The sequence below is a fragment of the Numenius arquata genome, chromosome 14, assembly GCF_964106895.1.
Source record: "Numenius arquata chromosome 14, bNumArq3.hap1.1, whole genome shotgun sequence".
Lineage (NCBI taxonomy): Eukaryota > Metazoa > Chordata > Aves > Charadriiformes > Scolopacidae > Numenius > Numenius arquata.
Window position 1 is genome coordinate 11,142,133 of NC_133589.1, and position 26,028 is coordinate 11,168,160.

Genomic DNA, 26,028 nt, shown 5'->3' on the forward strand with positions numbered 1-26,028 from the left:
TGCCAAACCTCAAGAAGGACGTGCTCAGAAAGGCTGGATTTCTCAGACCTGTAATCATTCTTTATGAGAAGACTGAAAGCATTCCTATTCTGTAGCACCGAGACTTCAACATACATAAAATGCTGCAGCACAAGGGGTAGTAATCATCTGCTCCCCATAGCCTTGGAGGATAAGATCTAATGGACTTAAACTGCCTTAAAGGAAATGTAAAACAGATAGGACAAGTTCTCTAATGGTGAGGATACCACTAGAATAGCATTAGAAATGGACCAGATTGTGGAGGTAGGCTGTGGAGCACTTCACTGGAGGCTTTTTAAAAACATGACTAACATCTATCAAGAGCACAGGTTATCCTTCCTGAGAGGAGTATGGGATAAATGAGATAATCTTTTGAAAAGCCAGTCATTTGTATTTTCTGTGATTCTATGCAACACGTATGCTACTCCGTAATCAGTAAATTTTGCTCTCCGCTATTCTAAAAGGTAACAAATTATGACTATTTCTCTGAGAACACAATTACAATTCTTCACTGACCTTCTGAGTTCTTTCTCTGAGTTTTTGTTTGCTTATCACAGACTAACAAAACAAAAGTGGCACTGACATTAATAAGACTTGCATATGCAGATTGGGAAAGAAGAGATTCATAACTGGATATTACAGCTTCACTGTAGCACAATGATATATTTTCATCTCTAGACAGACTCTAAAAGAATAAACTAAATTATTACAGAAAGGAAAAAGTACACTCTTCGCCACTGCTGGGTCAGGAATATCAGGGCAGAAAATGGCACTGGGATATACTCAGGTGAGATACATATTTAAGTAAAATACTTCTCAAACCCACATTAGCCGGATGATTAGCTAGTGAAATTGTCCCCAGTCTTTGCTGACTGAAGGGGAACAATGCTGAGCAACTTCCTGCCAATTTTAACTCTCTCTCTGCCTTAAATCTTAACTCTTCAATAGCTTTTGCCCATGAACAATGTGAGAATCCTGCAGGCAATTTGTAACCCACAAGCTACAGGCAGGAGACCACTAAGTTACTGCTTAGACATAACAGCAAATAACAAAGACATGAAGTTGGTAACGTGTTTGCTTTTATAATTTTTATACTGTCTAGTCTTTTCCTTCTAAACATTTGGTATTTTGGGACAGGTAATAGACAAACTAGTGGAATGCCTCAAGTAAGGGAATTTTTAATATACTCAAGCTGGATAAAAACTTACACTTATTGGTCATCAATAACCATTATGGTAAGAGAAAACAGTAGACACCTAAGGCATATAAACATTTAGAAGTTATACTAAATATTACAATGACAGGCACATTCCCATTGAGTAAAAGTATATTAATTGTTGGAAGAGAAGTCATTTCATTGAAAGACAAAAGAGGCAAAACAAAGAATCTGAGCTGGTGGGTACATCTTAGCAGACCCTTTTTATTTCTTTGAAAAGGTACAGTAGCGTTTGATTTGTAAAACAAATGATACCTTATGGGAAAGTGTAAAGAACATTCTACTGGGAAAAAAAAATTCTGTCATGTAAGTCAAATTTGCTGAATTTATATTTTCTTAATTTGCATAGCTAAGGATATTTGCAGTGCTCAAAGTGTGTATAAGTGGTGGGTTTAATTAATTTCTCAACTCTACTACTTGAGGCAAAAGAAGATGAAGAAAACCAGAACCGTGAGTGGGAGTGAGAACACAGCACTGCTCCTTGCCCTCCCACAACTCAAGCACTGGAAATTGATACGAAAGCAGGGTCTTGGTATCTCAAGAGTTCATCTGCTTATTGCCTTCTTAAAGGTTATAATCCTCTGTTCGTGAAACCACAATGGGTTGCTCTAGAGAAGATTATAATGTCACAAATCCTATCAGAGGATTATAAGTCTGTCAGGTTGTGAGTAATTATGAAGGAAAAGCAAACCTTCAGAGGACACAAAAATAACCTTCATAAAAAGAAATAGGGTGTCACATAATAAAAGTCTACATAGAAAACCAACCTCAAACTGTAGTGCTTTTGCAAAGCAAGAGCCCAGAAAATATTACAAGAACGTGAGTGTGACAGTACAGCACGGAGCCAAAGGGAAATGGAAAGCAGAAGAGAGAGGCTTCCAGCCAGTTTAGTCACAAGGCCAGTGATATCCTACTCCTACCCTCCTCGAATGGCAGCAAAACAGCCAACTGATTTCACAGAACTCCGCTCCTACACACTTGGAGTCTAACCAGAAATGAGGAGCCCAAACCTGAAACATGACGAAGGCCCATCTCCTAAATCACTGTGACCACAGGGAATGCAGCACCTCACAGCATAAGAGACCTCGTCTAGAAGGCAGTGGGAAGCTTCAGTCACCAGCTCTTGAATGTTGCTGATAATCAAAGATGCAGTTTTTTCTTTCCCCATTTGAAACCTGTCACACAGAGTTCAGAATTCAGTTCTTTTACGTTTCAACACCCCTTCCCCCCCAAATAGTTATTCAAAGAAATATAATCTCTGACTTTCACATAGGTGAGTGCCTGACGGATGTAATAGAAAATTAAAGGGGTGGAGGGGGGAGGATTTGTATTGTAAAATTAGTGCTATCCTCATCTGCACTTCAGTTAAACTATTGAGAATGAGGAGTCCATCTGTTTTTGAGTGTGTGTAGATAGCATTGCCTTCATCTGACAGCAGCACAGAATTCCACTGCACTGGAAAGCAACTTGGAAATTTTGCCATTTAAAAACAGGCACAGGAATTGTTCGAGCAACAGCAGCACTCTTGACTACACAGCTCACTGATATGTCTGCAGTTTACCTCTTCTGCCAGGAGAAAGTCAGTTCATCCTAAGATATGCACCAAGGGCAGAGCACTGTGGATTTTATGACCTGGCTCCTTGATCTTCTTTACCATGTCCAGACGAGTGACACTGTCTCTGAACATCAGCTCATGAATCTCCCTCATGAATGTCCCTCTCATAAAGATTGCATCCACAAGAATCAGTGTCTCAAATTAAATCAACAAGGTACTAAGAGTATTTTGCCATTCTCTCTCTTGCCAATTTTCAGCTTGGAATTGGTTTCACCAACAGGAATTTTGGTTCCAGTCAGCACTACAAACCCTGCTGATACATAAACGCTTGCAGCAGGGGACACGCTTCACTTGCCTATGCTCCATGCTGTCAGCGCAACCCACAACACCATTGTGTCATTTGGAGTTTAATACCTTTTTGAATCTGACAGTGTAACTGAAGATGTTCCTGCATCCAGCATTTTTCTATTTTGGGGGAAAAAAGCCTCTCCTCAGAAATCCACCAAGGATATCCCTATGTGAAACACCATGCAACCTCTACCATAGAAGACAGCAACAGACCAAGAGGTTAATCATGTAGGAAGCAACAAGAAAACATACAGCACTAGATGTCAGTACGCTGAGAGACACCTGCATTCAGAAGCACCATGGAGAATCAAGAGTGTAGCATGTAGCACGGGACTAACTCCTACAATTGCTTGATAGGACAGGGGAAGGCACAAGACAGTATGTTTGATGACAGGCATTTACACTGTAGACTGTCACTTCCATTAAACAGAAACATTTTTTTTTGCTGGATGAAACGCCATCCCACTCATCTCAGATCCTTTTTGTGATGGTGATTAGACGGGTAGGTTGTCTGTGTTACAAGAATGTTTTTGTGATACGGTGCAGAGACAGAACAGATAACTGGCTAGCATAAATTGCCATGAAAAACATGTATTGTCTCAGAGCTCTCACACTTAGGGAAAATATGACGACTCACATGACTTGTGCATCACTGATGAGAAAACAAAGTCTGCGTATCATAAAGGACAGAGACTTGTAGGGATGACTTACGATACCGTTATATACAGAATAACACAACTCCATATGTAGAACCCCATCTCAGTAGCTGCATTGCAAGACTACATGTGTTGAGAAATAGCAGTAGTAATGATCAAAGCTTGGAAAGACTGTCAGATGAAGAAAGATTGAAAGGAATGAAATTATTTACTTCAGAAAAGAGACAAATATCTGAAAAGTGGAAAAAAAGCATGTAATAATGAATGGTAGAGAAGCTGGATTGTGAGCATCTGTTCTTGCTAAAATACAAAATCAGTTAAATAGCAAGGCAGAGAAATTAAGATTAGATAATAAGAATACTTTTTAGTTTAGGATTTGTACTAGGCTGTGGAAAATTTTGCTGCAGAGCTCCATTAATTTAACAAGAGCCGAGACACTATTTTATGACTATGTGGAGAACAAAAACATGCCAATTTATAACAGTTAATGAAAACCAAAGGGTTGCACACACCTTTCAGAGACAGTTTTACATATAAATACCACTGGGGTTCCTGCACCCTCCTGTCACACATCTAGTACTGGTCAGAGAGTGGCTACTAAACTGGATGGACCACACATATTACATATATATCTATATGTGCACAAACAGTGCATTATCTAATGGGTGTGCAGCCTCGTTTTGATGTACCAGCTGTTGCCAAATGTACCCTTGTATGCTCCTGCATGCAAACATGCTCTGGATAAGAATATCCTTTAAAACACAACATTTAATGCAAATCTGAAGGAAGGGGCGAAGAATCTAAATAAAAAGACAACGACAACAGCAATAGAATACCTACAAAGAGAGAAAAAACTCAAGTTATGCAGGTGTAGGAAAATGCACACATACAAAACCTCAGGGAGGGTGAGTTCAACTGCATTGGGACAACCTCCAAAGAGGAAGAGCAAGTACATAGGCCAAGGATTTGAGTTTCACCCCAACAGGAGGCTCATTACCATGACTGGAGAACAGTCTTATCCAGGAAGGAACTGGTCTGAAAGGAAATTAGTTTGCAGGCATAGTCAAGTTATTAAAATCCTAAAGCTTTCATCATATATGGGATTTTTCAGAAATAGTACCTGCAGTTCCTGTTGGTGAGACCTGTAGAAATGCAAGTATGGATTTACAACACTGGATAAGCTAGTCTTATAATTAAGTATAATACACTCAAGAACAAAGAGGCAAATATGCATGTTGGTGGCAGTGCAGTTATAGATGGGAGGAGAGCAATTTTGTACTGGTGTTCTCTGATCACTCAAATCTATCCTGTTTTCAAAGGTGTTATTTTCAATTTTAGTTAGTTCAGGGCATATCTTTTTCTCGAGTATCTGAAAATGCTCAGCTATTATTATATTTTGCTCTGAATTTTCCCTTTTTTCCCCCTTGACTTCCCAGTATTCTTTTATCTGTCTTGTTCTCATTTCTTTTGTATATGTGTCTGCAGGTGGCTTTTATAGCAAAATCTCATTCTGCTTTCCTGCCCTTCCCCCATCCTCTCCTGTTTTGTCACTACATCGCCTGTCTCATTTGTTCTTTTCCTTATGCCTGTATCTGCTCATTTACTAATAGATTCCATTCTATGCCTATGGAGTTTTTTCATTTTCCCTGTCTTCAAGCACCGAGTCATTGACTTCATTGCTACAGAAAGGAATGAATCCCCAGGCCACGCTACAGAACAGGCTTCACTCTCCCGTGGCTGAAGAAGAGGAGGATAGTGGCTGAGCTTAAGGGATGTTTGTGGCAGGTTATTGGCTCTCATCCAGTGAATATGCTTGTCATTGCTAGCAGCCTACGAGCATCCCCTCCTCTAACTCTGAGTATTTCCCATAACCCTGGCAGCTTCTTGACATGAACAATCAAACTAGGTGAACAGCACAATATATTCTATGAACAAGGCAGGAAACAAAACAAACAATAAGTTTTGGGGCTTTTGCCTTATCACATCCGTACATGCGACCATGGTGTGTCAGGTGTTTCCACATTCAGTTCTTATTTGTATTTAATAATTGCTGAGATGCCCCTTCCTTGATTTCTGAATGAAATGCATAAATTAGACACGACACCATCTTAATTGGATAGAGTGTAGCACAACTACAACAACCAATTACATTATTGTTGTCACCATGATGCACACTAAAGCAACTCCAAAATTCACAATCAGGGACGGGTGAAAACACTCAAAAAAAAAAAAACAAAACATTTTCACTTGAAAAATGCAGTAAGCTGTTAGCTGTGACATCTGGATAAAAGTTTCACTTGCACAGGCTGAGATATAGGTCAAGATAATAAACAGATAACATAATGATCAGTCTTCATCAACTACTGGGACTGTGACCAGAAGCTGATGCCTTAGACATTTCCAAAGGCTCATTGTTGGTGGTTGGGATGTAAAACCCACTTTCTCTAGCTATAAACTGATTTTGGTGCAGCTTCCTTCCAGTTCTTATTTTCTGCTCCATCTGCCTTCCACAAGCTTTTCTATACCTAGACCTCTTAAGGGAATAACAGTCAAAAGCACTCTTCAGCATCTGAAGACCTTTTTTATTTTTCTTTTTTTCCTGTAGGTCTCATTTTCTGCCCAGCAGACATCTAGTTTTGTGTGGTAACCTCCAGTATGCGTTTTCAAACTCTTCCTTTTGGGCTGGTAGTAGGAATACAGAGAGAAAACCACTAACACAACATCCAGAATGACTCCTCAAAGTCTTGGGAGGTTAGGAAGCAGCCTGACATGGCATTTCACTGCTTCAGCAGAAAATAAGACAGGTTGTGAATATTGCAGGTTTTTTACTATATCACCATTGCTAATCAGGTCTGACTATTCATGCCAGAAGCCGCGGCACAAACAGTTTTTTGACTTTTTGCGATGTTCATATTCTCTATCTTTTAAAAATAAATACATAAATTGGCAGTGGCACAGCGCAGCTGGTTATATGGAATATCGTGCTGGACAATGTCCTAGTGTCAGGTTGCCAAAAGTAGTGTATCAGCACAGCCACAGCTTTCAGGTTAAAGTTGTCCCCATTCAGTGAAGCCAGCTATTTGCAAACACTAATCACAGAATATCTGGTTTATAAGTATAAAGGATTTAATTTGGCACTAGAGGTCAGTGATAAAGCTGGTAGGGATTTTTCTGGTTAAACTTTCTTCCAGTTAAAACCAATCTCTTGCATCCAAAATATTTTGAATAATCCAATAGATTCTTTGGTCCCCCTATTTCAGGAAAAAAAGTCAAAATCTCAAATTTCTCATTGAGATCTTGTGAAGTAGTTGTAGACAAATTTCTTTATTTTCTGAGAGAATCCCTATTCAGCGTTGCTGAGACTGAAGCAGTATTTACAAGTATAAGACAACACCATTGAGGCCAATAGTTTTTTTAGTTATGAATTATGGATTGCCCCAGAGTAGGCAAGGCAGGTCCTGTTTAAAGCCTCCTAGCTGCTCACGGCTGAGCCTGGGCTCCCTCCAGTGGTTTGACTTACGCTCCCCATCACCGTGCCTGCTGCAGAATTTGCATTACACCATTGCTACTTCAGTTACAAACGTTTCCTAGTTAGCACCCAAATATAGGTGAATTTACCCATCATCACTACATTAACTATGTGTGGAGAAAACAATGTAAGCGCCCCACTTGCTCACTTATTTCTAGAAATCCAAAGATAAGGAATCAGATCACACACAGTTTAGCAAGCCTGCAAACAAATGCAACATTCCCCAGTTACGGCCAGTTAGACTAAAATTTAGTACTATTCAGATCTAGACAGATGTATATATCAAGCTGAGATTTTTCTTTTAGGCCCTAGGAGTGCATTCCAACGGGAGTCTCTTTATAAATAGGAATCTTTCTTCAATATAGTTCAATGCACTTTGCCAGTTTGGCCTTTTGCTTGATTTACTTTGTGCAAATGGCCAATTGAAAGAGTAATTTGAACTGTGTCTTCTATGTGATGACTTAGTCTTGTGTAAGCACCTGGGTATGAGTGAGGGGCACTGTGCAGTCAGTGCAGCAGCGAAAGAATGACTGTCATTAATTGGCTTGAAATTCATAATTCAGGAGAGTTCTGGGCTTTTAACAAGACAGAAGAGAAGTCACAGGTGATGTGGAAATGGAAAGCATATTTCTTTACATCTTCATAAACACTAAAAGAACCAAACCCCAGCAACATTAGTAACCCAGCAACCTAGTAACAGTATAGTTAGCCACTGAACACCTGGATGAAAAACAAGTACACCTAATTTTCCCCAGTGCATTTCTGGGGTAACTTTCTTCAATATGTTTAAAGAGATGAATGAATAAAAATGGTAGGTCTAAGACAAATACAGAAGTAGAAAACCAGTTGTGGTTAACTACACTATGTTTACATTGTCTTTGCAAGTCTCCACAACTGCAAGTCACTTTGGCAGCGAGCATAGAAATGCTGGTGCTCACAATACTTTCATGACAGTGAAATCATGATGTTTTGACAGACTGAACAATGAGAATTGCCACAAGGGAACTTCGTGGTAGTAGCATCTATGAAATGCTGATTTAGATCTACTCAGAAAAAAATTAGTGAATGTAGTGGTAAAAGGTTGACACCTTCCTCATATTAAAGGTCCCATCCATGCTGGTATCTTAGAGCTGTCCTCTTACTGAAATATGGCAGTGTTAGCATTCCTCCTCAAAAGTGTACTTGTAGATGCCACCATAAGAGAGAGACATTTGGAAGATATGGATGGTTCAGAAAGAGTGGTCAGCTATTTTATAGTTCAAGCCACTAGAGTAAGAGGCTTTCCTCAGCTCTACTCTAGAGATAGAAAAGGAACAGAATAGGATTTTGCTAATTCTGGCTCTACGAGAAGATCAGCTACATCAGACATGCCAGCACTATAGCTGAACAGGAACTCAGATCCTTTCTTTATCAGAAAATAGCAATTCATTAAAATAACAACGCTTTCTGTGAAAAGGGTGGATTTTACAAACTTACCCTTTCAAGGTAAACCTATGAAAAGATTCAGAAAGTGTTCCAATATTTTTTTGGGAACTCTAGAACAGAAACATTTCTGGTTTTCAATTCAAAATAACATTTCTCTCTTTACAAGTGAGCCAACTTATTTTATATATATATATATATATATGATTTTTCATCATAACAAAATGTTTCTCCTGATCTGACACAATATTTGCAAAAAAAAGTCCAAATTTTTTCATTTGTTTAGTAAAAGAAAAAGAACACTTATTGAAAAACTCTTCTGTTACGGGAAAATCATTTCTCATTCAGTGCTAACTACTATCCACAACCAGTTTGTTCCCTATTAATAACCAGCAACAGCAAGAAGAATCATACTGTTATTAGATGGTAGCACTTCTACTATTTTTCTTGAGTTGCCTCAAGGTGCCCTCAAACCTGTTGATATGTGTGTGTGATGTGGTTACACTGTGCTGCAGAGGCTGGGGCAGCCTCAGTCTGAACAGCAGAGGCTGCACCAGGCAGCAGCAACGGTGAAGAAGAACAAAGTTAAAAAACACCTTAGGTTTCCTTTTCTCTCCCAGCAGTAAATCTGTTAACTGGCTTCAGAGCTTCTGCTCACGCACTCAGCTTCGTTAATGAGCTGTGGAAAGCCAAGTGGCTCTGTTCCCTTAAAATCCTGGCAAACACTGCTCTTGTCCGATCCTGTGGGCACCTGGGAGGTGGTCCACTCACTCCATCCTAATAAGCCTTCTTTCCCCTAACTGCCCAGCTTTCTTTCTACATGATCATAAGCTTGTGCTTGATGCTGTAGGATTTACTGTAGTGTCACCAATTCAGCACCATGGTTTCATTGCAGGAGAAAAATGCACTCAGCTGTGATTTCAGAAGCCATGATAAGGTTCTAGGATTGACGATCAGCTGCAAATATCTCAAAATACACAGCCTGGTGAAAGGCTCAGCAAAACAGATATGCTGAGCGTGTTGAAATCTGTTGAAACACAGGTTTGCAAATTGAGTGCAGCATAGAATTCTGACCAAACTTTTTAGAAGCTGGAATCAAACATTAAAAACAACTAATAAGCTATGGTATAACCTAGAGAGAAAAGTATCCAGGCTGTATTCTCTATTATAAATGAACAAAACAACTACAGAATGAATATGGGGTGAGTGCTGGTATAAAACTGCACATAAGCAGTAATTAGCTCCCACTTCTAGGTATGTCGGCTACAGAAAAAGTTATCTTGGTATGATATTGTGATACCTACTGTCAGGGAAAATGAGAAAACTTAAGGATAAAGTGCAAGCTTTGAAGAAATTACCTAATGATAGTCATGAGCCAAAATTGCACATTCTGCACTGTGGGGCATGTCTACAGAACACAACATAATGCTGTGCAAATAACCAAGCTGGTTCTGGTATTAAAAGCAGCGTAACTGCCTCTATGCAGCAGCCTGCCTGAGCCAATTTAAATTAGCCTGGCTATTTAACTCCACAGACAGAGTGATACTACTGCCCTGTATTCAAGCTACCTTGAAGTAAACTTTGAGTTTTGGGTTGTATCCTAATGCTGCAGCAAATCCAGTCTTTGTGTTGGTGTTCTATTGTTTCGAAAACCTATTTTTTAGTTCAAAGAACTGTTTTATATGAAAGTTAGCATGTATTGCTACGGTCATTCGCCAGCCTTTAATCAGGCCATTAACTGTTTGAAGTACAGGTTTTCTGTACTCAAACTCCCACTTTGTAATAAATAATGTTTTGTTGCCTTAAATCTCACGATATATCCTGTCTAATCTGTACCGGGTAATGACGTTAAAACCTTAAGACTGATTTCTTTTTTTCTTAATGCTTGTTGATTTTCTTTAATACAGACCCACCACAGATGAATAACATCATGCCAACATCTCCCCTCCTTCCTCAGATGGCACACCAACATTCATATCCCAGCCTGGGACAGATCACAAACCCATACGAGCAACAGCCTCCAGGCAAAGAGCTTAACAAGTACGCCTCTCTAAAGGCAGTCGGTAAGTAAGCAACACGATGCATGACTTCTGCTTTAGATCAATATGTTGCATTTGCTGTTGTCAGCTGACATTCTGCTTCAAAGTTAAAAAACAAAGTCTTGCTCGTCTGGACTACTTTATGATAGAATTTCATACAGAATACTGTGTTAGTCGGAAATGTATTAAAAATTAACAGGGGAACTATAATTAGTAAAAAAAAAAATTACATGTAAGAAACGGTAATCATATGCATGTGTGTCTCTATATATGCATACAAAACCACACCTTATATACTGTACACAATTTTTTCAGTGAGTTTCACCTACGTTGTATGCATAGTGTTCAGCCCTAGTCCTTTATGCCCTGAATATGCCTACCAATCCATTCGGTAAGTGTTTTCCATACCTATCTACACAAATGAGAGAGAAAAGCATCAGATATGTTGCAAATTTAAAGCATATAATTTAGACACCTGCACATACTTCCAAAAAGAGAAGATGCTTGTACACTTTCAAAGTAACAGCTTTCACGTTTCCTGCAGTATGTGCATTAGTAGGCCACTGAAGGAATATTCTGAAGCCTTGCAATACCTGTGGTGGGTATTTTCTGTGACTGATTAATGTTATATCCTATTATTTTAAGCAAAGGGGGGAACATCCTCAAAGAAACAGTTGTGAGGAAGAAAAAGGACAATAGCGGGTAAAGATTTCAACATAATTTTCATATTGGAAGCATAAGTTGATAATACTTTTCAGGGGCTATAAACACCTGCTGCACACCATGTGAAGACAGAAAGCTTTTATCATCTTACATTTCAGGCCCCTTCTAGATAATAATAAATTAAGAACTGGAGGTGGAGTGGCTATTCATAAACAGCTTCTCACTAACCCTTGCTCAGCTTACACATGTGGAGGTTAACATCATTTCCCTATGAATTTAGAGCAGTATCACACTGCCTATTTCCAGACAGAGCTATTTGGCTCAGAAAAACAGCAGAACAGATGAGAAGACTCTGACTTAAGAATCTAGTATTCACCACGCAAGAAAAATTTTTCATCTCAAATTGACATTCCTTTATCCAAACTTCAGGATAGCAGACCTCTAACAAAATGTACATCAAGGTCCCATCCCAAATAGTTTAGCTTTGCTTTAGCTTGCCGTTTTTGTTTCTCACAAGTGGCATTTTTTAATCCGCTCATAAAAGACATGGGTTAATAGCTTTCCGCTGAATTTTGAATACAGAGTAGCTTTACAATTCCTTCTTCAAAAGGTGATACTGTGTAATGATATGGTGATTATCAAAGATTTATGCACTGATATCAAGCTTCTTTTTCAGATGTCAATTTAGGTCAAGCCAATCACCAAAGCTAAAAAGTACTTAAGCATAATAAAATGAGAGATGAAACACTCAAAAGAAACTTCTCTTATCTGCCCAAGAGCCACTGAATGTACTTTTTAAAAAAAATAATTATTAAATTAGAACGTAGACATTTCTTGGGTGTCTGAGTACAAGCTTTTAAAACAGCTAGATTATAACCATACAGTTAAATCAACCTTGAAAGACTGTGCACTTCAGCTCCAGAAGTTGTATAATGCCTCTCAGAACCTTAAATTAAGTTAAACATAACTTTCAGGGACATCTTCTTACAGGAGGATTGCACTAACTTCCCATGCATTTCCCCTATCCTTCCTATTCCCCTCTCTGTTTTTTCCCTGTAGATCTACTGGTTTTAAAGCACATTAGACAATTTTTAGACTCAGGTGAATTTTCACAAGAAAAGTACAAAAATACTGCATTGTTATCCAAACTTTTTAGCAGAAAACAACAGAGGTTTTGAAATTGTTATATGTTCACGCCTTCTGTCTAGACATGTGGAGCTACAGTTAAATACGCTCTGTTTTTAACAACTTTCAGACTCTCAAGGCCATGATTGCTCCCAAGAGGCACCTCTTGAGTACATCCCAAGATCACAAAGCAGTTTTTCCATGATGCCAGCCAGGCCTGGGTTTATGATCATGCTGATATCAAGCTAGCCAGATCGCACATTTCAGAGTTCATATTGACTTTATGAGAGCTCTGAGAGGAAATAGCAACTGGCCTACATCAGGCCCACCAATATAAATTTAACCTGACAACATCTTTTGAACAAATAGTTGACCCTGACCTGGTATTCATGTCACAGAGTGACAGCATTTTTCATACGCTAACATTCAGACTTGCATTTACTGATCCCCATAGCAGGTTAATGAGTGTGTGTAGTCCTTTTCCCTTTGCATTCATTGACAGTGGCTTGAGGGTGGATTCATTTGCCACAACATAAATTTAATAAGGGATGTGTTCTATATTTCTACACGCGTTTGGGGCAAACCATATTCATTTAAGTGCCTCTTACTCTTTGTGATCCCATTGTTTGGGTATAGTCTACTTTGCTTGATTCTCTTCTTTAATGGGGGGTGGGGGAGGAGGAAGAAGCATTCTTATTGCTTTGTAGCAACTGTAGCTATAGTACATTAATATCAGTCATCATAATGTGGCCATAAGTGGTAAGAAGTTTAGATAACTGAAAAAGTGATGCTTTACCAGAGGCAATATTAAATTAATTTCCACACAGCTGCTTTCTTCTGAACTACAGATGTCCTAAAAATTCGGCTGTCTAATTTTAGAAGTGAGCTACTCATCCCTCAGTGACTGGCTGCTGTGAAAATTTAGTTCATGGAAAAGTAGCAACTCACAGTCATCTCTGTTCTGGATCGTGTTCAGGACCTGAATTAAATTGAATACCTAAGACCCAAGCGCTTGTGAAAACAAGAGACAACAGTGCCGCTGCTATTAATTTGCATTGTGTTACTGAATAAGAACGACTAATATCTCGGTAGTGAGGCCGAGCTGATCCCTAAGAAGCTATTTTAAAGCTACACCCTAGACTCCAAACCATATAGCTTAGCAGAGTGCAGTTTGAAGCTGGACTCTTCATGCATGTGTGCAATGCAACGTGTGCATTGCAGAGTATCTGATTCAGCACAACAGAGGAGAAGAGAATTCAAAAGGCCAATGTGGATGTATTTTATTTAAAAAGCAAAATACTTTTATGATAACCAATTCAAACTGCACAGCCAAACCCTTACACTCTCAATGGAAGAGGATACACTCCTCATTTCTTGTTAGGAATTTTTTTATTTGTTGCTGCCTCCAGAATTCCTTAAGTACTGACCAGCGGCTACTGACCAAATTCACCTTTTCCTCTTACTGTCTGCTGGCATTTGCATCTCGGAATAACACGAGGACATTCTGTGCCTATTAGTGTATTCTCGTATGAGTTCTTGGAGTACAACAAGGTAATAGTTGAGATTTACTCACCATTTTCCTCACTGTGCCAGAATTTTATTCTCCTTCTACTTTAACACATACACCACCAGGGAATAATCAGCAGAAAGTAGAGGACCCCTCGGAAACAAGACAGAGCAACACATACCTCCTGAAAGAATAGATAAGCAATCCATCTCTTAGCATCTCCAGTCTATCTGACTGACTGATAGGTGCACACTGTTCATCCATTATTTATCCATTTTTGAGCCAGAGAATCTTTTTTCAGCAACGCTAAATTTGTCCCACTGAGGAATGTCAGAGACTGTATCTGAGGGAAAAGGGTTAACAAGCCTTTAAGACCCGTCCCACCAAAAGTGGTCACTGAATGCTATGTGGCAGCAAAACATCCAATGTTCAGATATTTCATTTTTTTGGTCACCTGAGACGACATGATCCTGGTTTCCTTAGATGCTTTTGCAGTATTTGATTATTTATGTGAAAAGTGCAGAAAGAGGTTTTTCTGCATAAATTATTCTTATTTCCAGTTCATCAACCGTGTTTTTACTACATGCTTAAATGGTTATTGCTCATTTAAGCAATCCTGACATGCCTAAAGCCACAAGTGGATGGAGATCTTCTATCTAAACACCTTCATGAAATTCAAGGCCCAGACAAAAAAAGGCAGCTCATCACAAATTTTTATACACATCATTCGGACACTCATTTAGAAAGCACAAACAATCCAACTTCGAATTCCACTCTGCTAAGCTGTAAGAGTTGGAGTCCATCCTGTTACTTAATAAGAGTTTCCTAGAGCTCAAATTGGCCACACTATCCTGAGGTATTGGTTATATTTAATCAGTCACTCACATTGTTCTGCAAGCCTGGCTCAGTTAATTTTCTTCCCTGAGTTTCAGGGAGTGCAAAATTACTATCTTTCTTTAGAACTTCTTGCAAAAATTAAAAAATACCTCAACCCCAACTTTCTAAAGCCCTGCAGGACTGGGAGAAAGATCACTCAGCTGCTGAAGAGGTGCACAGACATACACGTAAACCCAGAGAATACAAGCATTTCTACAGTTTAACATGATCTTCTATTTCTCATGGGGTTAAATCCAGGGAGTTACTCCCATGTCACAGAAACTCAGACCCAGAAAGCCTTCAGTGATGCTGGGAGTTGTAGTCTCCTGTGGGATGAAATCAGATCTAATTGATTTGATATAGTGAAGCTAGAAGGAGGATATAATTGGCAGCAGACTCATCATCATATCTTTGAGTCTACAGCTCCCAGCATTTCTTGAAGCTTCACAGTTATTTGATCCCAAAGGAAACGTTAGACGGTGTTCCAGCTCTGCTTGCAGCTGCAAAACTCCAAAGTGAGATTCTGCAAATACAATGCTCAAAGAATAAATATCTCCTGTTTAGGTCACTCTTACTATGTAGAAAATACTGCGGCCACCAGTACACCAGAAAATACTGTGCACCAATGCACAAGGCAACTTCTCCCTACAAAAGGTGAAGCATGTGAGCAAATCTGGTTTGTTTGTCCTTTACATCTACACACACAGAAGGATCCAAAGGGAAAGATCACCATAAAGTTAACTCTAAGGTGTTTGAACCATCCTCCTGTCTGATGTGAAATTTGGTGGTGTTTTCTCTTAAGCTTCAGATCTTCAATTTCCATGGAAATGACTGTAACTCTATGTTGATACAAGATCTGTCTTATGGGAACAGAGGTGACTTCACAACTGCACCCTAAGAATGTGATACCTATCTCACCAGAAGATGAGATTCTGTACTGTTCCCTATAGTTCACTGTGCTCTGCCTCAGAGGCCTCTGTACAAAGACAGGAAGGGCTGGAAAAAAATATGTAATTGGAAAAATGGAAACACACAACGGGGAGAAAGGCCTGCCCATGCATTCACGTGGTTTGGTACAGTCAACTTTTAGAAAAAGTAAACTACAGAATTATCGGATACAATATGTTTGTATTACTTTACTTTCCTACACCAACCACACTGTTACACTGACAGGTAAATATTCATGTTTGTTTGGAAGGCTTAAAGAGGAATTTTGTTTTCATTTCAAAGAGTAAAGAAATTTCAGCTACTACTTCCATGAACAGTTGCACAAAAATGGATTAAAAAAATCTGGGACATGGGAGTAACTCCCTGGATTTAACCCCATGAAAACAGACAGAGAAGTACAGATTAATGCATCATTCGTTATATCCAGGGTGATTCAGTTAATGATTTCATATATCTAGAGGTATGTTCTGTGGCCAACACTGGAACTACAGACCTGTCTCAAGGAAGTATGACGTGAAAGCTTGGTATCTTTTTATTATTATTTACTTAGCCCAGTGTGGCTGGACAATTTGAAGCTTTTGAGTGTTCATTTTTTAAGGAAGTCTTTCATACTTTAATCCTTGCTTCTCCTTCAGGCACAATAGAAAAGCCAAGAAGTACTTAGTAGCAAGCCTCACTTTACCAACACCACTCCTGGCACCGTGCCCTCAGCCTTCCCATTTCCCAACTAGATGAAGTGCCAGTGTCACTCATTCCACCTATGTCTTCTGCTTAGACCCCCTGAAACTTCACATCCTGCCCAGTGTGTGCAGACTTTCAAGACCTTTTCTTGCTTTTACTAAATCATTAAATTGTTTACTCTGTTATTTACCAAATTGGCTTCTGATACCCACAGGCACTCTGTCATAGGTAAATAAAACATGCTTGGGGAGTCTTGATCCAAATATTTTCCTATTTTATCATCCAGCACACTTATTTCTTCTTCCAGTGAGGTAGCCCTATTTTAATTATAAATATGTTGTTTGTGCAAAGCCTGAGTGTCTTGAGGAAGACCAACTGCATCACTGACAGTCTTTTACAGCCTTTTAAAGAAACAACATTTCACTGTAAAATCTACAGGGTGATACTCTTTCTAAATCTGGGGAATTCTGCTGTAGTAATCAGACATCCAAGCAGCCATTGCCCATGCCATCCTTTAGCAAATAAATGGAGCTGTGAAAAGGTAACTCTTCAGGGACATGTTGATCTTAGCAGAAGCGACATCTAGGCTGCTGGGAGGAAATTGCAAATAGTCCTTCTTTTACAAGACACAGTTTTAACACCAAATAGGATGGTCTTAAACATTTCCATCTATGTTGTCTCATTTTTAAGAATTTAGCAACTCGCTGAACTTGTGAAAGAAAGGAAATCCGACCTTCTTGTCCATTTAGTTTAGGTTTATCTCAGGATATAAGAAGGACATGGACATGTTAAAGCAAGTCCAGAGAAGAGCCATGAAGATGATCAGAGGGCTGGAGCACTTCTCCTATGAGGACAGGCTGAGAGAGTTGGGGTTGCTCAGCCTGGAGAAGAGAAGGCTCTGGGGAGACCTTATAGACCCTTCCAGTACCTAAAGGGGGCTACAGGAAAGATGGGGAAGGACTCTTTATCAGGGAGTGGAGTGATAGCATGAGGGGTAACAGCTTTAAACTGAGGGAGCATAGATTTAGATTAGATATCAGGAAGAAATTCTTTACTGTGAGGGTGGTGAGACACTGGAACAGGTTGCCCAGAGAAGCTGTGAATGCTTCATCCCTGTAAGTGTTCAAGACCAGGCTGGATGGGGCTTTGAGTAATCTGGTCTAGAGAAAAGTGTCCCTGCCCATGGCAGGGGGGTTAGAACTCAATGATCTTTAAAGTCCCTTCCAATTCTAACCATTCTGTGATGATTCTATGAAAAAAAGTATTATTTGTTTACTTAAGTAAACTTGACTTGCAAAAAAATAATCCTCATAACTGCTTAAAATTACCAAGCCAAACCTGAATATTCATGTCACAAATATTGTAAACGCAACGGACTTGAATGAAATAGTTTCAAGCTCTTTTGTCAGTACGTTCCTGTTCTTTTTACATTGGGGGCCTCAGAGCTGGATGCAGCACTCCACATGGGGACTCACCAGAGCGGAGCATAGGGGCAAAATCCCCTCCCTTGACTTGCTGGCCATCCTTCTTTTGATGCAGCCCAGGATGCAGTTGGCCTGGGCTGTGAGTGCACATTACCAGTTCATGTTGAGCTTCTCATCTACCATCACCCCCAAGTCCTCCTCAGGGCTGCTCTCAACCCATTCTCCGCCCAGCCTGCATTTGTGCTTGGGATTGCCACAATCCACTTGCAGGACCTTGCACTTGGCCTGGTTAAACTTTATGAGGTTCACATGGGCCCACAGGTCAAGCCCAGGTCGCTCTGGATGGCATCCCTTCCCTCCAGTGTGTCGACCACCCCATACAGCTTGGTGTCATCAACAAACTTCCTGAGGGTGCACTCAATTCCACTGTCCATGTTGCCAACAAAAATGTTAAACAGCACCGGTCCCAACACTGGCACCTGAGGAACTCCGCTTGTCACTGCTCACCACTTGGACATTGAGCCATTGACTGCAAGTCTTTGAATGCGGCCATCCAGCCAATTCCTTACCCACTAAGTGGTCCGTCTGTCAAATCCATGTCTCTCCAATCTAGAGGCAAGAATGTCACGCAGGACAGTGTCAAATACTTTGCACAAGTCCAGGTAGATGATGTAAGTTGCTCTTCCCTTATCCACCAACACTGTAACACTGCTGTAGAAGGCCACCAAATTTGTCAGGCATGACTTGCCCTTAGTGAAGCCATGTTGGCCATCACAAATCACCTCCATTTTTGCCATGTGCCTTAGCATAGTTTCCAGGAGGATCTGCTTCATCATCTTGCCAGGCACAGAGGCGAGACTGACTGGCCTGTTGTTCCCTGGGTCTTCCTTTTTCCCTTTCTAAAAATGGTAGTTGCCTTTCTCCTTTTCCAAGCAGTGGGAACTTCACTGGATTGCCACGACTTCTCAAATGTGATGAATAGTGGCTTAACAATTTCATCCACCAGTTCCCTCGGGACCTGAGGATGAATCTCATCAGATCCCATGGATTTTTTGCTCCTTCAGGTCTTGAACCTGGTCTTGTCCTACAGTGGGTGGTTCTTCATTCTCCCAATCCCTGCCTTTGCCTTCTGTGACTTTTTTTTTTCTGTTCTAACTTAATCCGAAAACTCAGAAGCTTTAATACTCTTCAGCTTTGTCCATGGATATATATCAACAGCAGTAGTGTGATGTTCCTCAGAATTATCCATGAATACCAATGAAGACTAGTAAGACAGCTGATAGGAATGAATCCCTTATTAACAATATAATATAAATAGCAGCAGTTATCTGTCTGCTATTTTGGTTCTGCAAAGGATGTTCTAAAGACAGTAAATGTGTTTAAGAGAGAAATTACACAGATAAAAGCCACAGAGATCATTGCTTTACTCCTACACATTCATAGTATAATAACAAAGGGCTTGAGGCATGGAAGAAGGAAGGAGGAAGAGCAATAACATGATTTGTAATGCACACAGTTAATTTTTCCAAAAGTCCTTCCCCTGACAGCTTATTTGAAGAAGGATAAGAGGAAAAGAGAAGCTGGAAAAAAAATCTGATATGTAGTAGCTATGATGCTACAGCATCAAAAAATCACCATGGAACTAACAGTCTGTTCCACCCTAATGATAACATTAAGTACAAGTAATTTTTATAGTGGGGAAGTTTGCAAAGCTTTCTAGGCTATGGGAGGTGCTCCTCTTGCAAGGGACCTGCCACAGTGGGGGAGGAAGAACTGCAACTCAGCGCTGTTGGTTCTCATTTTCACAAGTGATTTATAATTGCAATTCCCAGAAAAAAAGGTAGAGGTGGAAGCTGAACACTCCGATATGGCAGAAGTTGTGTGTGCATGCGCACTATTAAATATTCATTGAAGTGAGCTTCATTTCTGATTCTTCCTTGACTGTCTGTCAGTCACAAATGCTTTTGCTTTATGTGAAGGCTACTCAGCGGATTCTGTTCGAAGTAAGAATTAGTTCTGCTTTGCCTTTGGGTTTGCCCAATCTGTAAGAAAACATTATGAAACTGATTTTCTTCTGACGGTGCAAGTTTGGCAATTGCCACGGAACACTATTTCTTTTCAGTTTGACACACATCTGTGGTTTGGAAACCTCTGAAAATTATGAACAAGACTTTAATAATACAAACTGTACGCAGTCTAATAAGAGGGAGACAGGAAGAGAATGAAAGGAGAAGGAAAAAACAGAATTGCATATGTGCAAGTACAGCTTTGAAATTACTTCTGAATTTTTTTCTCTTGCTTAATAACTCTCTCTTGAAAAGGATTCCTTCTGGCAAAAAAAATAGAAAAAGATAACTTTCTAATAGAAATACCTTATGGCACAGCTAATTTTGGAAAAAAATTTTTACTTCAATCTGGAATGATTACTAAAAAATCTTTAAAATCATAGGCGTTAAGAAACAGATCAAATAAAAATAACTCCTGCAAAAAATAGTTATTATATCACTGGGACAATTTTTCATTTAACCAGTAAAATTAAAAAGCCTTCAGGCCTCAACCCATATTCAGAAATAACAGTGTAAATCTAGTATGACGCCAGTTGAAAGACAGAAAAACGCAGCTGCATTTCAGCACTAAACCCACATCTTAATTCTGTATTCAGAGACCTGTGCAACCTGCTGTAGGTGGACCTGCTCTGGCGGGGGCGTTGGACTAGATGATCTCCAGAGGGCCCTTCCAACCCCACATCATTCTGTGATTCTGTGTCCTCACGCAGCTTTCTACATCATCATAACTAGGAATATTTGTAGCCAATGCAGACATATGTTTAAGAGTTATAACCAGCAGTATACTAAAAGAAAAAAACCCCATCTAATAAAAAGTATTAACACTGAAAATGAAATTCAGCACACAGAAGAATGCCAACAGCAATGTGTGAAAAAAATGAAATTAGGCTCATGCTAAGAACAGTTATTACAAATAAATGTGGTCAGGAATACAACAGTTTTTTCAGTCAATTTTAAATAAGACAAATTGACACATCAAGGAAAAATATACACACGTTTTTAGAAACTGAGTCACATTGCAGAACACTGTGAATTTTTTTCCAACGTGACCCACATACTACTCAGTGTGCAGCCGGCCAGGACAGTCCACCTGGTTTGCGGTCCGCTCCCAGGAGCAAGGCACATCGCTGTGTGCGGACTGCCTGGATTTCTCTGACTGCAGTAGAAGGGCCTTTTATTGCACATGACTGCACACTTTTTCTGCAAATGTACAATGAAGTGGTGCTCCTGGAATAGTTCGGCAGCCCTGCCCTTAAACAAGCTGAAGGTCTTCACTGACCAAAAAGGTTACAAACAATTTCATATTATTGTTGATGTATGAAAGCAGTGCTGCAAACTTTTGACACAACCAGATTTGTCCTAACTGATTTCCTTGAGAAGCATTAAAAACTATCCAATGAAAAAGCAAGCAAGATTACCGAAGGAAGAAGTGGAGGAAGCCTTTTAAGCAAATCTCCTAAGTGTTAACCTCTTTGGCTTCGGACAGCATTTTTAGAAAGCAAGCCAAACCCTCATCTCCTATAATCAGTTTATGCTGCAGTCATGCTTTATTCAGAAGTTAAGCATGACAGCATGACTCTTTAGATAGTTTCTATTTCAAAAGGCAAGTTTTCTTACCATATATATGGTTTCCAGTAAAACTAAAACTGATAAATATACCTAAATGAGACAAAACTAAATAAATATTTCACAGTAGAACTTTTCATATTTATTTGCCACTGTAGATGCATGAAAGGACATGAGCTTAGAGGCCTCTAGGAAAAAAAAAAAAGAAAAACCAGATTTACAGTTACAGGGCAGCTACTGGCTGCATTTTCAAAGAAAAGTCAGAGACTTGAATACATAATTCTCTTAGACTTCTTTTACAATTTCATCCATTGGTTCAAGAATAGAACTGGCAATCTTATTTTCTTCTCAAGTTTATCATTCATTGCATGATACTGAATCAGCAATTTAACATCTTGATGCCTGAATTTAAAATGTTAAATCACTTGAAGATATAAAAAAGTACTGTGATCTTTGTCTATCTGTATGCAACACATTTCAGGTCTCCTGGAAACATTTACAATAACATGATGTAGCCACCATTTGTTTCCAGGCTGACAGAACCTATTGATTCTGGTAACTCGGAAAAGCTCTTTTTCTTACACTGGTTATATAAAAGCATTCTGCATATCACTGGTCTCTACTTTAGGTACAATATGTATGTGTCTGGAGTATTTTGACCAAAACCAGATCATGATATCGTTGCTGCACTTTGCAAATTTAATTTTAAATTGTAATTTAATACTATGTAAATCAATGCAGTCAACTGTACAAAGCCCAACTGGAAAAGCCATTTTACATGTCCAAAGAGAAACCTGCCTAAACTTAAACAGTAAATAAATGTTTGTAAAAAGAAAAAGAAAAAATAGGCTTTGCAGTGCTGTGCTTTTTGGCACGTTATCGGAAGAGGGGTGCTTCTGCTCACAGACGTGGCTACTCTTACGTTCCAGGGAACTGTAACCCTGTACATGAGGTACCACATGTGACGTCTGGTGCCTGAGGAGTTAATCAAATTCTGTCTCAGCGTTCCCAGCCAAGCAGCAGCATTCACTGCCTGTAGTGGATAAAGAGAACATTGCTGAGACTGGAGGCTCTACTTACCAAGTCTAATTACATTCCTATTCTAAACCATTCCTAATGCATTTCAAAACCCAGAAATATTCTGGCCTCTTCAGCCTTTCAGAAGCTGTCATGAAAGTAATCGATAGAAGAGATGTTTGGACCTACATATTTATGTTTCATCATGTCTCATATCATGAAAGTAGAATTTTATTTCACTGGCAAAGCAAAATGCAGTCTTGTGTCTGGAGGTGGACAAGCTCCTTTCAAACAATGTCTGCAGAAGAAAAGGTTTATGTGATATGTCTTTTCATGCTTGGTCTCTCTCCAGATCACTACAAGAAATGAGTAAATAGATAAAGTGGTGAAGGGGGTCAGGAGAGGAGTAACACAGAACCACAAAAAGTATGTTCTGCCAATATTATGAAAGTAATTTATGGATCGCTCCATGCATTATGTATTTTTTCTTTACCTCTATCAGTAATAGGGAATAAAAACCATGAGAAAGAATCCACAGAAATAAATTATCATCTTCCTTTTCAGAATGTCTTAAATAAAGGCAAACTGGTATTAGAGCTTTGGTGGAAAGAAAGGCAAATACTTAGGACAGAAATCAATGCATTGCAGTCCATAGGCTGAATTCTGCATTCTCAGAGCTCAATACAAGAATGGATTTAAATGATTTAAAAAGGCCTTTGCCCCTTCTTAGGATTCAGTATGGTTTAAAATTGCCTAAAAAATTGCTTTGAAAGCAGCCATGAGATAAGAACAGCTAGTGACCAAGCATGAAGTAGCTACATTTCTTCCTATTGGCCACATACAGATCTATCATATCATTCTACCCACTGCTGGCATTATGTGAACGGAATCGTGTCTATCGACAACATCTAGATGTATTCTGTTTTCCAATAGACCTCATGTTATACAATGCAAATTCTTCTATGCTCCATGATGCCTGGTGAACCCCTTCATTCAAAAGACAGGTCATTAGTTACTTGTTTTACTGGATGGAACACACTTTTCAGTGAATTTATTGGATCCAGTTCATAAGTGGTGACAGCTAATCTGAACCCAGTCTGCACTAGTTTTTTCCCCTCAGCCAAGAAAAAGCTTGAAACTTGTGTTAGCGTAGAAATGATACTTCTTTGATTTTCAGATGAACTCCTGCAAAAACACTCACATAGACTTGGCTTATATCTTTGAAGCCTTTGAACATATTGTCTTAGATGCCAGCTTAGAAAAGCAAATGAATAAGCAATCACACATTCGGACAGGACCAACAACAGCACCACCAAAGGCAGCTTCCAAGCATTCCCCTGAGCACAATTCCTGTGTTGTCTTTGAACAAGGATTCATTACCCTTTTGTCTTTCCTTGAGTTTACACTTTCATTACTCACAGAGAGAAATGTAAGGTTCCCATAGCTTCAGGTTAACTACACTAACATCCCAGCAAAGTCATAGCTGGAGAAGCAAAGCCGTGTTATAAACTGTTAAATATTACATAGGGATATCTTTACTGTTACACAGAAAACATCTACAAATAGGGAGTTAGTGTGTTTTAGCTGTTACGTAGTGTGCCACTGTAGTCATTTCATTCCTATCCTGTCCCCCAGCACTTTCCATTGGCTTGCGTTCTGTATTTCTAGGCCTAAATTTGAAATACTATCTCTTTGGGGCTAGAATAAAGATCTGCATTTCACAAAGTAGTTCTTAAAATATGTTCAGATAACAAACAATTCTGTGAAACGTCTACTGAGAAACAGGGTTCCCTACATATTTTTGTACCTTCTGTGACTGCTGTCACTGAAGCTTTTTTTTTTTTTTTTTAATGTCTTTAGAGCTTTTAATAAGGGCTCACTCCTTTGTGGATTGTCCTCTCTCACTTCAGAGGTTTCTTCCCACTCCTAGGTGCCTACTTTCACAAAAGCTGGGGGACATAATTGTCTTTCAGGATTCTATACTTCTCCCATAGCTGTAAGAAGTGGTGCAAGAATTCAGAGCCATTTATGGACCCACAAAGATAAAAAATTATCAATGAGGAAAAGAATAAAAAGATACTGATTCATAATTACCGAAGACCTCCTTATTTAGCTGTACTTACTACACAGAAATGCTTGTAACTGCAATATTTTACAAGAAAAAGAAAGCATTTCACAATGCTAATGCTTGTTCACATGATTCTACGTCGAAAGTGGTTACACAGCCACCTTAAAAACTACTTAACTAAGGGAGGAGAACAATATTACATAGCTTTGGGGCCACCTCTCAGCACAGGTAACATACACCCAAATAAGCACACTGAGAAATCCTGGCCCATTTAGTCTATAAACAACTCACTGGTCTACATGCTCTTGTTATGTAACTGTGGATTATGAAGAACATGTGAAACTTCCAAGTTTGGTCATGGCCAATCATCAATCAGCGGAAGAGCAAAGCTTGTCTCTGATAGTGACAGATTTAGGCAGAATGGTGAAACTTGAATAAAAATATACCATCAAAGGCCCATTCCTTTCTGGTCACCTCATCCAAATGAGCCTGAAGTCACCAAAATTTTCCTAGGCATTCCCATGACCTTGCTATCCCAAGCAGCTTGGTAGCCACCACCTTTCAAAATCAAAATTCAAGGAACAACGCAAGGGTCCCAATCTGAGACATTTGACACCGATACTGGCAAAGTCAAGACCAAAATAAAACAGACAGTTGTGGTCACTTTAAGGCATCATTGGATTCAGGTAAGAGTGAGGAGTGGAGTGATCCACCTCTTAGATGACAGGCTCGTGGCTGTACAACTGCTCCAACAAAGTGGGATTTAAATCTATATTCCCTACCCAGCAAGGTGCATCCCAGCTTCTGCTAGGATGGTCCACACCCAGATTTACATCCTGATGAATTTGTGCTGTGGAGCAGAAGAAAATTCAAGATTTATGAGTCTAGAAAGAGAAACGAAAAGAAAGCATCTTTTAATAGTTAAAAAACTCAGCTAGGGGGGAGGAGTTCTGCTTTTGATCCTTTCACTGTTTCTATATTTTTTCAGTTATTCATTTTATGCACAGCAGGAACAAAAGCCCAAGCTCTCCCCCCTCCCAGGCACACGCTTTAGGTTGGAAAAAAATCATATTTCAACATTTTTTCCAGATGAACAGCTACAACAGTAACTAAACTTGTTGGTGCATTACCTTAAAGGAGTAAAAACCTTACAAAAATATTGAAACTGAGAACATTAGTGTAATTAGCTGCCAAGACTGGAGGGAGGGAACACAAAGATTCACACTCAGAATTAAAGCCGCCTTTCTTTTATTGTACTTTTGGCAATTTTTAATTCGAATACTTTACTCATTTTGCAAACACAA

The 26,028-nt window shown here is 39.3% G+C and overlaps 1 protein-coding gene across 1 annotated transcript in view; it reads left to right on the forward strand.

Moving 5' to 3' along the window:
• SHISA9 (shisa family member 9) overlaps positions 1-26,028 on the forward strand; it is a 187,928-nt gene that overhangs the window by 157,653 nt on the left and 4,247 nt on the right. The window contains exon 3 of the mRNA XM_074158667.1: positions 10,652-10,807. Within this exon, the coding sequence (XP_074014768.1) occupies positions 10,652-10,807 (156 nt within the window). The remainder of the gene's footprint in view (positions 1-10,651; positions 10,808-26,028) is intronic.